This window comes from Struthio camelus, chromosome 8 (assembly GCF_040807025.1).
Source record: "Struthio camelus isolate bStrCam1 chromosome 8, bStrCam1.hap1, whole genome shotgun sequence".
NCBI classification, from domain to species: Eukaryota; Metazoa; Chordata; class Aves; order Struthioniformes; family Struthionidae; genus Struthio; species Struthio camelus.
This window is the reverse complement of record NC_090949.1, coordinates 24,877,127-24,893,322: the sequence shown is the minus strand read 5'-3', so window position 1 is coordinate 24,893,322 and position 16,196 is coordinate 24,877,127. Positions and strand designations below refer to the sequence as shown.

The window sequence follows — 16,196 nt, the reverse complement described above, 5'->3', positions numbered from 1 at the left end:
TGCCTTGGTTTTAAATACAGCTAATTCCTATTCCTGGCGCTCAACAAATGCAGCTGAGAACAACTCTTGTTCAGCCAAAAATGCAATAGAAAGTTCCAGGTACGATAACTTTATAGCGATGTTGTAACAGGCAAGAATTTACCACTAGATAATGGATCATTTTGTACCTTTCTCCTCTTGCTGCCTTAATGATATATGGAGAAAAAAAGAAAGTTTTTATACCTAGAAGACGTGCTATAGTGCTGACGTTGCTGTCCAGCATCAGCCCTTAGAAACAGCTGCCAGCCTCAACAGCTGCCTTCTGTAGCCCTTCCAGTCACTCTATACATGCAGCCCTCTGAGGAGTCCACTACCCCTAACCTGAGGCTATGGTGCCACAATCAGTCTGAAAGAGAAGAAAAAAGGACAATAAAAATGTTTAAGCATTCAGATTTGTATGTTCTGTGCAATATGAAAGTTTTCAATACCACATGCTTCCAAGACAAGGATCTTGGCTCTGATATTATGTGTGATTACAAATAATTCCTAATAATTTTTTGAAATGTGTATCTAAAATTACACCATGTGTATTCCAGCTTTATTATTAGGACAGAGAACAGGTTCCAAAAGCATACTGCAAAAACACCTCTTACCTAGTAGGCTTGTTTCTATACATGAACAAATTTGCGTTTCTTGTCCCTAATATGACAGTATAACATACAGACAAAAACCATTTAACATACAATTGTCAGTAAATGTCTAAGAAGAACAAATCAGTATGTCAAAACTGAATTTACAAAACCTAAGTGATAAAGCTCATTTCCCAAGTGCTCAGAAAACACAGAATATAATAGCACAATTTATAACATTTTTCATCGTGATGCCAAAGTCAAATTTCCTCTGGGCAAAAACCCAGTGTACTGAAAACCCAAGAAACCTCCAGCTCCGAACTGTATGAAGTTGAAAGACAAAGTCTATGAAGGGTTTCTAATGGACGGGGTGAAGTCATATTTTTACTCTTTCTGGCATTTTCTTCTTCAAGTAGATTCAGTGAAGTCAGTGTTTGGCTGTATTTTTACTTTTACCAACTCATACAATCCTAAACCCAAAATTGCCTAAGGTAAAAGAACTGATCTAAGAGTTGCACTTAACGGAAAAACAAGATCAATATTTTTCTACATTATTTTTATTTCTGTGGAGAAAGCTTTCAATACACCATTCCAAAGTCTCCAAAGTGGCTTAAGTTTTTATTGATAAAATGACATCTTAAATAACATTCTGCATACTGTCTAGTTCTTCAGTCATAGGTGACTATTTCTAAAATTTACTTAGAAGCACATGGGAAACAATTTGCCCATTTACAATTAATAATCACCCTCAGAGATTCTGCTAAGATGTTTAGGGTCCTTCCCCCCTTTTTGTAATTTAACCATGAGAAAAAAATTGCTCAGGAAGTGCATATGTAAACAAGATAAATTAAAAAAAAAAGAAAATGTGATAATAATGTTACACTTTTTTCAAAAAAGGGAGGAGATTATTTTGAAAGAACATTTGTAAGTGAAATTTCAGCAGTTTTTTCCTACATCCGTAATACACACACAAAGAACTCTGATGGCACTAGTGAATCCCAAGTAGCAGTCAGTGCAAACATCTTGCTTGCTCAGATTCAGAAGATGTGTTTCATGTGCTTGATTCCATACGTTCTAAAGAAAACCATGATAATCAACGCCCAGAGTCCTAGAATAAATCCTCCAGGAGGATGCCAGTCCTTTTGCTTTGGTTTCTGGACAAAAGAAAAACAAACAAAAAAAAACACACCCAAGTATGTATGTATACTTATATACACTTATATAGTTTATCTAATATATACTGCTATTATATACATATAGTTATATATACACTCCACACTTAAGTTTGCACATTGAACAGGCACTATGCTTATCAGCAGGAAAAAAAATTCCTTGTAGTAGAGAAAAATACCAAAACAAGCTGTATTTCTTCATAAGGTAGAAGCATCCTTCTTCTTAATGTGGCTGAAAGGGCTTAAAAGCTGATGAGAAGTGAGCTTACAATCAAGCAGGGAAGTAACTACCACAAAAGGCCACTAGAACTGTGCCCGAGACACCACCTTCACGGCACGTTATCAGCACTGGGGGACTTGTTCAAACACTTTTTTTTGGACAGAACTTCTCATATCTGGTCTCATGTTAACATAAGATAAAGATGTTGCTGGTATGAAAAACAGTTCCTGCAAGTGAAAATATGAACAAAAGCGGATCATGTTGTTTTTCCATCCCCTAGAATATTTTCCACAGCTCCTTCTATACTCACATTTAAATAAACTGATACCTAACCATAAAAAAAGCTAGGATTCATTATTAAAGGAATATCATAACACAAATTAGGATTGTTTTTAATGTCAATCAGTTTTCCCAGGGGCCTGATTGAGTCTAACTGCTTTTCCTCAACTGCAGAAATATATTCTGCAATTCAAATACCTGCCTGTTCAACAGTATTTTCATCTTCAGTACAATGAAATGCACTGCAACTCATTAAGGCTTTTTCTATCACACACTTAACGATACAACAAGATAAAACTCATCCATCCCCTTCCAGCTTTTCTCATATTTATAAAAATTTCAGATACTCCATAATCTGTGAGAAATGGATTGTACAAGATGGAGCTGCTGAGCGCCCCAAAATCTGTCTTTAAGGCGAAGTAGTAAGGTGAATACCAAATTTTGCTTTTATCATGACAAAAATATCAGAACTATGGTACTTAGAACTCAGTCCCTCATGCCGATGTCTACTCTCTTGCCCTCAGCAGAAATGTTATATAGATCTGCTAGGCGTAGAGAAGATTTTTACACTGTTATAATAATAAATACCGAAGTGCTTGCTGAGTGTTTTATTCCCGCCTTACTGAAAGATTTCCATGACTTTGTCCTTGTACAGAATGATGGTCAATACTCAACACTCAATAAAGAGTATTTTGGTTTTGTTGCATTTAGGTCAAATATAAAATTATAACTCTGCCACGTGAATAACTATTACAGAAGATGGTTCTGTTTCGACTTCTGCACGGATCTGCCTAGGGAAGCTTGCTGCGTTCCACAAAACGCTCCAGGTGGCTAGTGAACTTCAAGGCAATAAGCAATAGCTTGCAGCATCTGTTCTTTCAAAACAGCTTTCCTATCAACAAGACAACAACACTTGTAGATTGCTCAGCTTCCATTTTCTAAAGCTAGATAGTTTTAACTGCAAGATTTTTGTTCAAATACCATACTTGTAATTTAAAAGTGGAAGAAATAGCCATGTCACCTGAGATACCTGAAGAACTTGATTCCCTGAAACATGAGTGAATTCATTCTCTCTGATGAGCAATCAGAGAACTAGCATTATAATTTACGTTAAGAGGAAAAAAAGTGAAGATTTAAGCAAAGATGGGGGGGGTGTATACCTATACACATACGTACGCTCAATTTCCTAAGAAACCCACATCAGCTGCAACGTATGCAACACTGGTAATTCGCCACCTCACTGATATTCACAACCACACATCTCCATTTAAACATCTCAGGAAATCAGTGCTAAACATGTAAAAAAGCTGCCAACAGATCTCAAATCTGAAAGTAACAGCGCATCATGCTTTTGCACACCAAAGAACTTTCTTGTTTAAATCTTCCTAATTAACCCATACCTTCGTATGCCTATTGCAGCGCTCATTTTATCAGTCTCTTTGTACTATCAATCTTTCTCTTCTTGGATCTTAGACAAATTCCTTACTACAAAGTGGCACCTGACCCTTCCAGACAAATGACTTCAATTTGCAGTCAGCGACACTAAATGCCTGCCTCTCCTATTTTGTATAGAACACAATTTAATTCCTTTAAAGAATTTATATGAATAAATATTTAAAAGGTGATCTATGAGTATGGTTTTACATTTTGTCATGTCACGTGCTGAAGCTTCCTCCACGAAATTCCACTGGAAAACAGAGACGAGTACAGCAATGTCTCTGCACCGGAAGATCAGGGACAGTCTTAATCAGTTTAAAGCCACGTGCCACAGCTTTAAAATGTGTAGGATATATTATTGTTACAAACGTGAAGGTATCACAAAAAATAGCTGAGGATATATATGTTACATTCTTAGTAATCTTAAAAATAAGTATTTCTTGATTAATGGGATTTACACACCTGGAAACTGAAACCTACATGAAAATAGTAAACCACAATGAAAGGGCAGAGATGCAGCTCTGTTACAGTCAATAGTGAGGTTAATTGAGCACAAAATTGTATTGAAATATGCCAGTATTTTCCACTAGTGGCACAGAGACATCTGAAACCTTATGAATACCTAAAATGGGATTACACAGATTCATGCTTAAACCTGCAAAGTATACCTTTAAGAGCTGAGATACATAGATTTCTTTAAATTACCTTGACCCTAGAATTCCAAGAAAGCTCATCACTGACTTAAAAACGTAATTAGCTTTTGACTTTGACAAGTTTATCCCTCTAAAATCATGACAAATGGAAGCTAGAAAACTCCAATAAAAAAAAATCTTCATCCAACCAGGGAGGTCAGCTAAGCAGCAAACAGCCCTCAGGTTCCTTTACAAATAGCTACATTTTACATCTGTGAATCACATCCGTCTACATTCAACGTAGAGCCTCTGCTTGCTGACGTTATGTCAGCGTACCTGTAGCATATGCTGGAGGGCTTTTCGCCAGCGAAATTATATCAGCACACCCACTAATTCTTTTCTCTTGGTATGGTTGTGTCAATACCAAAAGTAATGCCAGTGTACGTGTGTCAGCCAGATAGTGTGATTGTAGTCCAAGCTGTCACAGCAATGCCAGCAGCCTTCCATAACATCAAAGGCCAAGACGGGATGTCCTTCCAAAAAACATCTGTGAGCCTCAACTAGGCATCCCAGGCTTGTTGCAGGGATCGCTGCAGAAGATTCTTTAACTATTATGTGTAGGGGGTCAGGAAAGAGTCACAAAGATCTCTCCTGATGTGAAAAGCCTATTAAATCAAAAAGAATTAACTTAACAGCAAATGGAAAAGTTTCCTTTTTACATCCACATACTGGAAGCAGATTTAAGGACAGAATTTCTCTATATACTTACACCAATTCTGTGCATATACCATAAGCGATTCTGAGATAAAACCGTCCATATCAATTTTAGGACTGATCAGAAAGCATTAGTGAATACAAAGTTTCTCCTAGATTCTTAAAAAATTCAATGTTTAGCCTGTGCATATGGCACAGCTTAGGGCCTTACTCCAATAAACTTCTATGAAAGTCAGACAGTTGTTGAAAGTTAGGCATTTCTCACTTTTGTGGGCAAAAAAAGTGTTAAGTATTGCAGCATTTTAATTTGCAAAAAATTATATATCTTTATTATATCTAGATTGATGTGAAGCGTATCATTAAAAGACTGAAGACTGGTTGCAGTACTTACGCTTGCTTTTATTTGGGACTGATCAGGAAGAGCAGAGGCAATAGTTCTTACAATTCAAATTACTCTTCTGTCTAGAATTTCATTGTAGTAGTGCCCCCTTAACCCTTTTCTAGGTACTGCTTATATAATTGACATATTTAGGATTTGTGATTTACACTACATACAACCCCATTATAAACACCCTCTTTATCCTTATAACAACAGCTGTAACACATGGGTGAAATGCACATATAAAAATGGTACAGTGTGTCATGAACAAGTACATTTAGCAGCTTAAGGGCTAGTCATTATCGAATTGCTGGAGATTGCGAATTAAAAAGATAGGTAGCTAAGCAACAGCAAGCTTCCTACTGCGAACGGCTTTCTGTTGTACTCTTTATAGTTCTGGCAGAATCATTACTCTTTAGAACTCAGAAACAGTTAACAGAAAGCTGCTCCAAGTACAGTAATTAAGGAGAGGATAAAGCAGTGTATTTTCAAATTGGATGGGTCTGTAGGGACCCCAATGGAAAGTATCCAAGACTTGCAATGAAGGTGTTTCATAAAACATACAGTACTTGTTATTGCAATTAAAACAAGTTTTATGGAAAAAATAATAAAATACATTAAAAGCTCAAGAGGTAATTAGATTAAGAACGGTTTCATTTTAAAGTGTTAAATCAGAGCAGAAATAAGATTTAAAACATCACGTATTACCATTTCACGTGCAAAACACTATGCTGAAGTATCATTATAATCCAACCCTATAATCGTCTTTGAGCAGAACTCCCCTTTCCTTCAGTGCCCTCAATAAGGATTAAAATATTCATAAAGCAAGCTTTGGGCTGAACTCAAAATCCACATTTGGATGGTAACTGTAGGCAAAACAATGCAGAGAATACAAATATAGTAGTATCACAGGCAGGGAAGTATTAATATCTAAACTGGGACAGGCCAATTCTAAGTCTGTTTCAACATCTGATCCAAACAGGGCTTCAGAGGAGGGGGCAAAACCTTAAAAATGATGAGCACGATAACTTGCTTATGGGAGATGTTGTCCCCAACCTGAGGTTTTGTATCACAAAACAGGAGCGCAAAATATCTATATTTAACTGCCGAGAAAAATATATATATATATATTGTTAGGAGGGCTGTGTTCCAACGAGTCCATTAAAGTGGTGGTTACCGTATTTCAAATTAATTTCTGCTTAATTCTCTCTGGAGTTTCAGTTCAGAGAGCCTAGGCCCAGTTCCAGTCTAGTTACTGCAACACACGTGGAATAAAATATCCCCTGGGAATCTGAGGCTTTCTGCCAGACCGCGACAGCATGGAGGGGAAACCCTGCGCGTACCCTCTGCAAAGTTCTCCGCCTCTAGTCGTTTTGGGGGGTCAGCGAGCAAGAGCGGGGAAGGAAAGCAAGCCTGCTGTTTGTCAGTGTGCTGCCCTGCGTCACTATTAGATCACTGGGGTGAATGTTATGCATTTTGGGGTGTCGTTTTCTTAATTTTCTTTTCGGTCACTCTCCATTTGAATGAACATTTGTATTTCCCTCCACTGCAACATTAAAGATTTTCTTTCTTGTTTCTCGAGATACCTGTTTTTATGTTTATATGGTCTGTACTAAAGACCAGTGCTGAAATCTGAAACAAGAAAGATCCATGTTTCAAAGCAGCGCTTTAAAACATAAACCTAACCTCAGATCCAAGCCTGACTTCACCTCTCGCCTGCTTCTCCTCCCAGAAAAAAAAAAAGTGATCTCTACCTGACAGACAAGGAAACTCAGTGCTCCTTCTGAAAAGCTACATCCTCCTATGTAGCACACCATGTCATAGGCACTCCATAACAATGGAGATGTACTTGGAATTAAAAATTTCACACTGGGTAATCATCGCAATTCTTAACATAGTTAAGCACATAAAAAAGTTCAATTTCAGAATGTATTTATATACATCACAAGTAAATCACAGTATAAAATACACCCTCAAAGCTTTCAGTGAAAGTATACACTTCCAATTTTTCAGTTATAGTTTTGATCTGGGGTCAGCAGGGGGAGGGGATCTAATAATTCCAGCCGTCTAACAATCGTTTAACGTGCTTTTGTGCCCACAGCAAGATTAAAGTCGTAAGAGAACTCCAACATAAAGGATGCCTGTTAATTTACAAAACATCTAAAGTGTTTTTGTCTAATCTCCCAGTCTGTATTTACTAACCACAGCGCCATGATTACTGATACCTCCAGTATTAATAAAACGACGAAGAAAGCTTACTCATCAAAAACAAAAATTCACGGAAGATATGGTAAAGAACATCAATTAAACTAAATTAAGACGTCAATGCCAACAATTGCATTTTAAACAAATATAATTTCTTTGAAAACTGTAGAATCACCGTTAACTATATTACGATACTGTTAGGATAGCTTTAGTTCACTTCCTTCTGAAACATGTAACCTACAAGAGCTTTTCAGAAACGAACTACTTCTCCAAACAATGGCTGCTCACGTATTATTCTCAACTTTCAGTGAGAATAATTACATATCAGCATTACAAAGCACTTTAAAGTACTTTTAGTGGTTTAACAATTATTTATTAATCTTCCAACCAGTGGCACGATACATAATATATTACTTCTAATCATGGGAAGCTTTCCCAGCACCTGAGACCCCATGCAGCTCAATTCCCACACAAGCCACCACTCAGATGAATGATGCTCTCCGAGCAGATGCCCTACGGATTGGGCCTCCAAACCAAGACGTGCAAGTTGCTATACCCAACGCTTACAAATGCAGCTCTGTACTGACAGCTGTAGCAATTCATATCTATCTTTGAGAGACTGGCACAGCAGAGGTCTTGACTGCTTGCTCACTTAGCAGTGAGTTATTCTGGCAGTCAGGAACATGTGTACGCTTACAAAAGGAGAAGAATAAAGTCATAGGATAAAGCTATATTTAAAAAATAATTTCTCCATCTATTTAAGGTCTACTGAGCAAGTTTTCTATATTTTATTCAAAATCATACTCTAAAAGAAGCCATGACCATAATTTTCACAAAAGGGTGTCTAAGTCGTCTATGAATTACATTTGCAAACACAGAGCTTCATGCCAACTGAAGTATACAAATACAGAGGATGAGCAGCTTAATTAAGCGGACTTAATATTCAAAACTTGGCCACTGTTACTTTGAGAAGAGTCCTTGCAAAAAAATTTAGTTTTTATTTAATTTAAAGAAAAAGAGAATTGCTATCAAAAACAAAACCAAAGGCATTCAGCACACAGGATCATGCCACAAACTGGAAGATAAACTTCTTGAGGTCCTTACACTGCAGGAAGTCAGAACATTACAAAAATATGAACTTACTTAGCTGGAAGATTGATCTCAGTGGAGATGACCTCCAAAAATGACCAGCTATAAGTGACACACCTGCTGTTACCCAAACTTTGAGGTAAGCAGGCAGTAACAGCAGATGCAAAGAACAAAGGAGGTGGAAAGGGCATGTAGAGGCTGATAGGGTAACAAAGATTTTGTGTATTCACTAGAAAGGTGTGAAGTCGGCCAAGCTACATTCAAGAGCATTATTTTTTGGAGCAGCTCTGCCCACTTCCCACTGGGAGAAGGTTATCTCAAAGTCTTCTACAGTGGAGATTTTGTTCCTACAAATAAAATGACTCATTGCCAGTGGGAGCAGAACCAGAACCAAATTCTCAACTCTGCAGAAAAAAGGCAGCATGTACATGGATGGGCTCCTACCTGTTTCAGTTTGTGATGAATACGCCAAATATCAGCCTCCCCTAGCTCACCCTTTCTGAGCAGCCCAGCATCCTCTCTTCCTGCTTGAAAGTCTGGCTTGGATTTACCATAGTGTCACTAAGGACCACAAGGTGAGCCCATTTAAATACTTTTCAATTAATAATCTCCAAGGCACGTTTCTTCCTTATTTCTTACACTTAATTGTATGCATAAAAACTTCCATTATCAAGTATAATCTTGATCATTCAAACACAAATGAAGGGGTATTTGGTTATATGGGGAAACCACGATGTTCATCAATTATTATGTTATTCCTTTCAAACTACCAGTGAGCGTTCTAACCACACTTTCTTTTAGATATCTCAGGAGTATCTATTCATTTATTTCCAGGTGGCAGACTGTATTAGCAACAGATGTGAGTCAGCATTAGATCTTATACTCGATATGCTATATCGAGTATAAAATATAATCAAACATCTCTATAGCTATATTTTAAGAAACTGGAATCCAAAGAAATATTTCCTGTTCACATACCTTTTACTGCTCTTTTTTGTAATAAGGAGTCTCTAGAATCTTTACAACTAGAATTTACAAAGTTCTCCTTTGCCTTGAGCTCTGTGCTACGTTATACATTTGAGCAACAGAGCTCCAGGTTCTTCTGGCTTTTGCTTGCACAAGTCAGAACAGCAATGCATTTAAGAGACAGGTAAGAAAAAAAATGGATGGAAGGAGAGAAGATAGGACTGAGGTGAAAGGTGCCTACACATTTAAATATGCACCATCAACCACAGCTGTGTTTTTACTGGAAAACATTTCCACTGAGAAACCAGGATGTTACAGCTGGTGTCAGATCTGTTTGTTCCCCCCCACTTTTGAAGGTAATTGTTGTATTCAGTAGTTTTTGTACTCATGTGCCAGCTAAGTATTCTCACCCAAGTCTATGTGGTATATACTTTCTATGCAAACAGAAAAAAAAGGAAACAGAACTATTACGAAGTATCAATCTAATATACTTTTCTATTATGAAGTATCAATCTAATACTTTTGGATATTCTAGCTCTTATACGATATTGAATACAAATCATAAAATAAGGATGCAGCGGCAAAACCAGCCACTTATTTTGTGGTTGCACATTATTACACCTACACCAGAAAGTCATTTTTGCTACATCTGATGTGTTAAAGAACAAGGCATCTCAGAGCACATTCATTCCTGTGAAGAGTTTTTGTAGGCAGCTGTCATTAAGAAAGAATGGCAGATTTATGGTATCATAAATATTCAGTGCCCCGACACGACATTTGCAAGGCATTAGTTCATAGTGGAATGCTATACGGAGCTAAGCATAGACCATCTTTCTGGAAGAGAAAAACGTTAAGCTGAGCACATACGCTCCAGACTACCACATATAATACGTACAACATCAACATATTTCCACAAGGGTAAATCCTTTAAAAAGATAAAATGCCAGACCTTATTTAATGGCAAACCACTTGCACTTTATCTGCCTACCATCTACCCTAACCGTTGATTGCTGCAGTACTGGTGTCATGTGGTCACCCAACCCCATGCAACTACTACCTCATCTGATTTTGAGCCATACATGAGTCCTTGTCTCTAACTGGTCTTTTGGTGTTGAGAACCGCCTCCGCACAATCCTCCTTAAAACACGCGACCGCTCACTAATTCACACTGCCCAACCACTGGAGCTGGACTGCTCCAAGAACACCGAGTCCCAAGGGACGAGTGTCCCCCGCGGGCCCTCCCAGAAGGGTGCAGAGAGCTGGCTAGGGCAGGCTGCCACACAGTAACCACGACAGCTAGTCAGTACTCAAGTAACTGCTTGCACAAAGCGGGATCACAAATGCACACCAAGAATTTCCAGAGGAACAATAACATCGGATGCTGTTTGCTCTGTTCAACAACACAAACACAACCGTTCCATTACTGGAGTCTTTATTCATTTCCCCCTTCTGTTCACTCTTAAAATGGAAATGATTTGATCAAATTTCAACCCTCTGAATTATTTAGTAAAACAATTCCAGACAGAGCACTAGAGAGCAGCCTGCCAATATCTCTATCTCTAGCCATTCATCAGTCCTGTCAGCAGCTTGTGAGTTATCCTGCCACGCTCCTCGCAGCATGCTACCGAAGGGTAAACAAAATATAATTAACTTAACACAAAAAATCACCCATAACACCTCACTAAGTTTACATGGTTAAGTGGGATAAATGTGTGAACACATTTGGAGCTAGCAGTGCCGTCATCTGAGGAAAAGTGTTGAGAAAGGTATCTGCCATCACAGCACTGCCAAAATATGTCAATTGATAACATTTATATTCTGTCCTTATCGATGTGAGCTTATTGGTTACAACTGCTTTTTACTCTGCATAGGTTTAGAAGAAGAACAAATGCAGCAGAAAGAAGGAAAAAACCTAACAAAATGTTACTGTTAATTTTACTATTCACTGAAATACTATTTAAACAAACACTGTCTAACAGAGAAGCTCTCAGGTGCGAACAACAGAAAAAAGTAATGACTAATAAAAACTATACAGGCTTATGTGAGAAATGAAAATGTTACAGAACACTGAATTGACACCAGAAAACTGAAATTAAATCTTGCATCTTAGATAGCCTACTCTGGCATACTTCAAAAACCAGGTTTTTATAAAAAGGTCCTGAACCTGCCTAAAGGTAACACAACTTAAACCAAATAATTTAGTCATGCACTCAAATTAAGCCCAGGTGCTTCCACATACGCACACACTCGCATTGTGCCAACGGCCGGTGCAATCAATATTAAGCAATGATATAAGGAATAAAAACTAATAAATACTTTGCCCTTTGCCTCAATATCTCACAATATCCCCTTCCCCTCCACTCCACACACGCATATACATGTGTGCGGACACCTGTTTTATTCCAGGCATTACTATTCCCGGGACATAAATACAGAACAGCCAAAATCCATGAACTGGACAACTAAGCTAAAAGCCAGAAGGCAATACCAATGCTGACCCTGCGATCCAGGCTTCATCGCACAAACTGCAGGACCACGTCGTGCTTTTAGTCTGCAAACTCCCATTCACAGCTTTTTGGGGAGAGGAGGAAGTGCTAAGAAGGAATCAGACCACTCTAAGTTACACATCAGGAGAAATTCAAAGTGGGTCTTGACAGAAGCCATCCAGCAGGATCAGGAAAAACTCTACCGGAGAATATTCCCTCATCCCTGTAATATACAGATCTCTGCCTTTACACCACTTCTCTGATGCAGACAGGCCAGAAAAATTCTGACCAAGTTGTGCATCATTTCTGGAGATGTCAAAGGCTCCTCTTCTTCCTGTTATGGTACTCACAGCCCAACCAGCTTTTTGCAGAAAAAATCAGCTCAGAGGCAGAAAAGATGCCTTTTCTCTGCATATGCAACCACAAATCTTGCTTTATCAATAAACATTTAGAGTACTGCATACTTTCACACTTGCCACCAAGTCTCATTCCAAGTCCAAAGCGTGTTCCATCAAACATATCTCCTCTAGAACAGTTAAACTGATCACCAAAATCTGGAATACTATCTGGAATAGTATTTCTTCTGTTAAATATTTACTTAAAGAAAAATGAACTCATTTATCATTTAAAAGGTATTCATAAATCACAGTTTTCCTTTAATTAGAGGAGTTCTAAAACTGTTGTTTAGATTAAATGTAATTTTAAACTGCTATCCTAGCATTTTACAGGCTGTTATGATATTAGAAGAGATTTACATTTTTTTAATTCAATAAAGAGTCACAAGCAAATAACTGTATCAGTAACTCTTCATTCCCTGATATTTTCGGCTTCTTTAAAAAGATCAGTATTTATATTAAAAGACAATGAATAAAGTTACTAAAGTAACTTTTTTCAGGTAGACTTTTACTGCTGCTGCTTACTTAACAACTATTAGCGACGATATTTCTCTCTACAACACAAAAATTCTAAGGCTAGGAATTACACTTTCTCACTAATATCTTTGTGGTTTAACTGTCTCCACCTAATATTGATAACCGGTACTTGAACGCAATTAAGAATAGGGGAACCAGTCTTAGAATACTATTTCAATCCATTAGGCAAATTTTCTCACTATGATATGAAAACTGTAATCTACTTAATTAGCATGCCTGCTTCTCCCAAGCCCTTAAGTGCACCTAAGCTATGTTTTATGATGGCCCAAGGAAAGAAAAAAAAAAAAAAGAAAAACTATAACACATCAATTATGCCTCCACTCAATTGTACAACTATTTTAAAAAGTGTGAATAGTTAAGACAAAATTGAAAAATTACCATAATAGGCTTCTGACACTTCCCTGCTTAAGCAAAAATTAATTCTAACTCCCTGTTTTTATGCAAAGCCTTTATAATTTCCTTAATCTTGAGTTCCCATGAGAGGAACACAATACTTTAAAGTACAAGAGCATGAGGCTTGGCATCTTCTCTTTTTACTTATGCAGTTTATTTGATGGAAGTCTAAACCACTAAGCCTTCCTTTGTGCTTAATATAAGCCATCCTCAGTGGAAATACAAGTTAATTTAAGTGAAATGAACTTTTAGAAAGAATGCATTCTCTTGCACAGAAAGCTTCACTAAAGAAAAGCTTTTTTAAATATAGCATCTGTTTCCTGAATTGCTCTAGAATTTGTAATAAAAATAAACTAAAAAGCCTAGCATAGTTTTTAAAAGGTAGTTTTCCTTGTGAACATTATAAACATAAAACACAGAACCTAATTGAATAAGTTATTTATCATTTTACTGTGTTTTCCAGTTTCATCTCCCCCCTCCATGCATGAAGAAGTTCAACCAGTGGAATGGATGAGCGTGTTCTAAGCATAAGATATTAACCATCTTCTGTTTTATTAAGGGTGACTAATATTATACTTACTGCTTACATTACAAAAGTAAATCAGATGAACCACTGGTATACATTTCTATACACAGTATGCTACATGGATCACACACTAAATTCACAGAGTTACAGTAATTTATTTCATAAATTTCTTTGCCCTCAACCACATTTGATATATTTGTACATCAGATACTACGCTACAGCAGCACGTGTTGTATTATAATGCCTACAAACCTATTAAGGTCACAGTCAGCTTGTGCATATATTTAGTCTATTCCCATATGAGTCAGAAGTATCTTATTTGCATACCATTATGCACTGAAAACCTATTCAGTCATCCCCACTGGAGACAACTCACCACAGTGACCTAAATAGTATTCACTTTTCCACTTTCTGAAGGAACAGCAAATAAACGGGACCCAGCACAGACAAATCTAAAAAGACTCAGAACATCTAAGAATCCAGGCTTAAAAACGACAAATGCAGATGAATGCAGACCAACATATCACAAAGAGTCTCACAGAACCAAAGAAAGATGAAAAAAGTAAATTACATGCTTAACAGAGAAGGACTACAACGTTGAGAGCGAAAACGACTGGAGTGAGAATTTTAGCAAAAAGGCTCTGGCATTGGCCAAGCTTATTATATCCATAAAGGAGAGTAAAGAGTCTCAAATGATAAAGCTCACTTAAAAATAACCTCCCTACATTTGCACCTACAGGAATAGTTTTAAAAGCAGCTGCCTAACACAAAATGAGATAGCTGTTGATATTTGAGCTGTAGCACTGTGCAACAATTCACATGATGTCAGCAAGCGAGACGCCTCGGACACACACGTATTGCTTCTTCCATACCAGCCACAGTACAATGCACGCTTTCCATAGTCGCAACAGATACTAACTTGCAGTATCAGCTCCCCCAATTTTTATCCCCCCCTATAATTACAGTATTTTGATTACACTTCTACCAACCTCTACTAAACCAGCTTTTCTTGCCATCCTTCCTAATTTTAGTATGCCACAAAGAAGGGAGAACATAAGCAAAGCATGTATGTACTTTGTGCAGAAAGTCAGAATAGCATAACACAACGGTCCTTTATGGCCTGAGTATACAAACAGGAATCTCTCATTGTTAGCCTTGCATTGGTTTTTGCCCAGTGAAGTCTACTTCATGCGGTAACCATTTTTGAACCTACCTCTTTCTATAAAACTCTGGTCATATCTATAGCGCAGTAGAAACAATAACCACAGTTTTAAAATCATGTCCTTGATCAGGTTATAAAACACAACAAAAGGGATCATGGTTATGATCAAGCCCAAAGCCAAAAGGAAGACATATGAAAACCAACAGCATACACTGAAAGTTTTGTGCATACGGGATCTTGACACACACAGCTGACTCATCAATTATTGTTCTGACTACAAGAAATACAATAACTCTTAAGAGTTCATGGTCATCTAGTGACCCTTCAAATGCAGTTATTTGAAGCGTGCAGAAGAGTAAATTGCACAGATCTATAGCCCTCCATAAAACCTGACATATTCCAATCACTTCCTGAATTTCCTCCTTCATTTTAAATCTTAGATACTGCTTATTAAAAAGAAATGATTACAGGAATTGCCTCTTAAAGAACCTGCAACAATTACAGCTACTTTAGAACCTGGGGATCTTTTAATATATTTTTAAATAGTACATTTGACAATTCTGCGTGCCTGTGGATATGAAACTGATGTCTCTTAAGCCCAATACATTAAACAGCTGACACTACATTCACATAGAATGCCTCATACTATCAGTACTCTCTTGGGCAAACTGAACACTCCCACAATATGAGCAAAAGCCTCAAATTTATGTCTACTTTCCATAGTAACAATTATTTTCATTCTCTCTCGCCTGCTCATGAGAAATATAAACAGAAATTCAGGGAATATACATGCACCTTAACAATTTTGACTTATGCTAGCAATTTTAGCTGGTATTAGCAATTCCGTAGTCACATTTTCAGTCAGCTTAAACTGATCAGGGTGGAAAACATTTTTTTTTTGTTTTGGGGTTTTTTTTGGTAGCAGTAGTTTTCAGCTCCCTGTTGTGCTTAGTGGCAGCATAGGGAAGAGAGCAGGGATGTGTAATGGGAAGGCAG

General features: G+C 37.4%; 1 protein-coding gene across 2 annotated transcripts in view; it reads right to left on the bottom strand.

The window, feature by feature from the left end:
* Positions 1–223: 223 nt before the first annotated feature.
* Positions 224–16,196, bottom strand: part of PIGK (phosphatidylinositol glycan anchor biosynthesis class K) — a 75,601-nt gene continuing 59,628 nt past the window's right edge. Inside the window, exon 11 of one of the 2 annotated variants that reach the window (XM_068952788.1) lies at positions 224–385. In XM_068952788.1, coding sequence (XP_068808889.1) covers positions 356–385 — 30 coding nt within the window. In that variant the 3' untranslated portion in view covers positions 224–355. Of the gene's footprint in view, positions 386–560; positions 1,763–16,196 lie in introns of those variants that run through there. The other variant, XM_068952787.1, reaches the window with a different exon arrangement.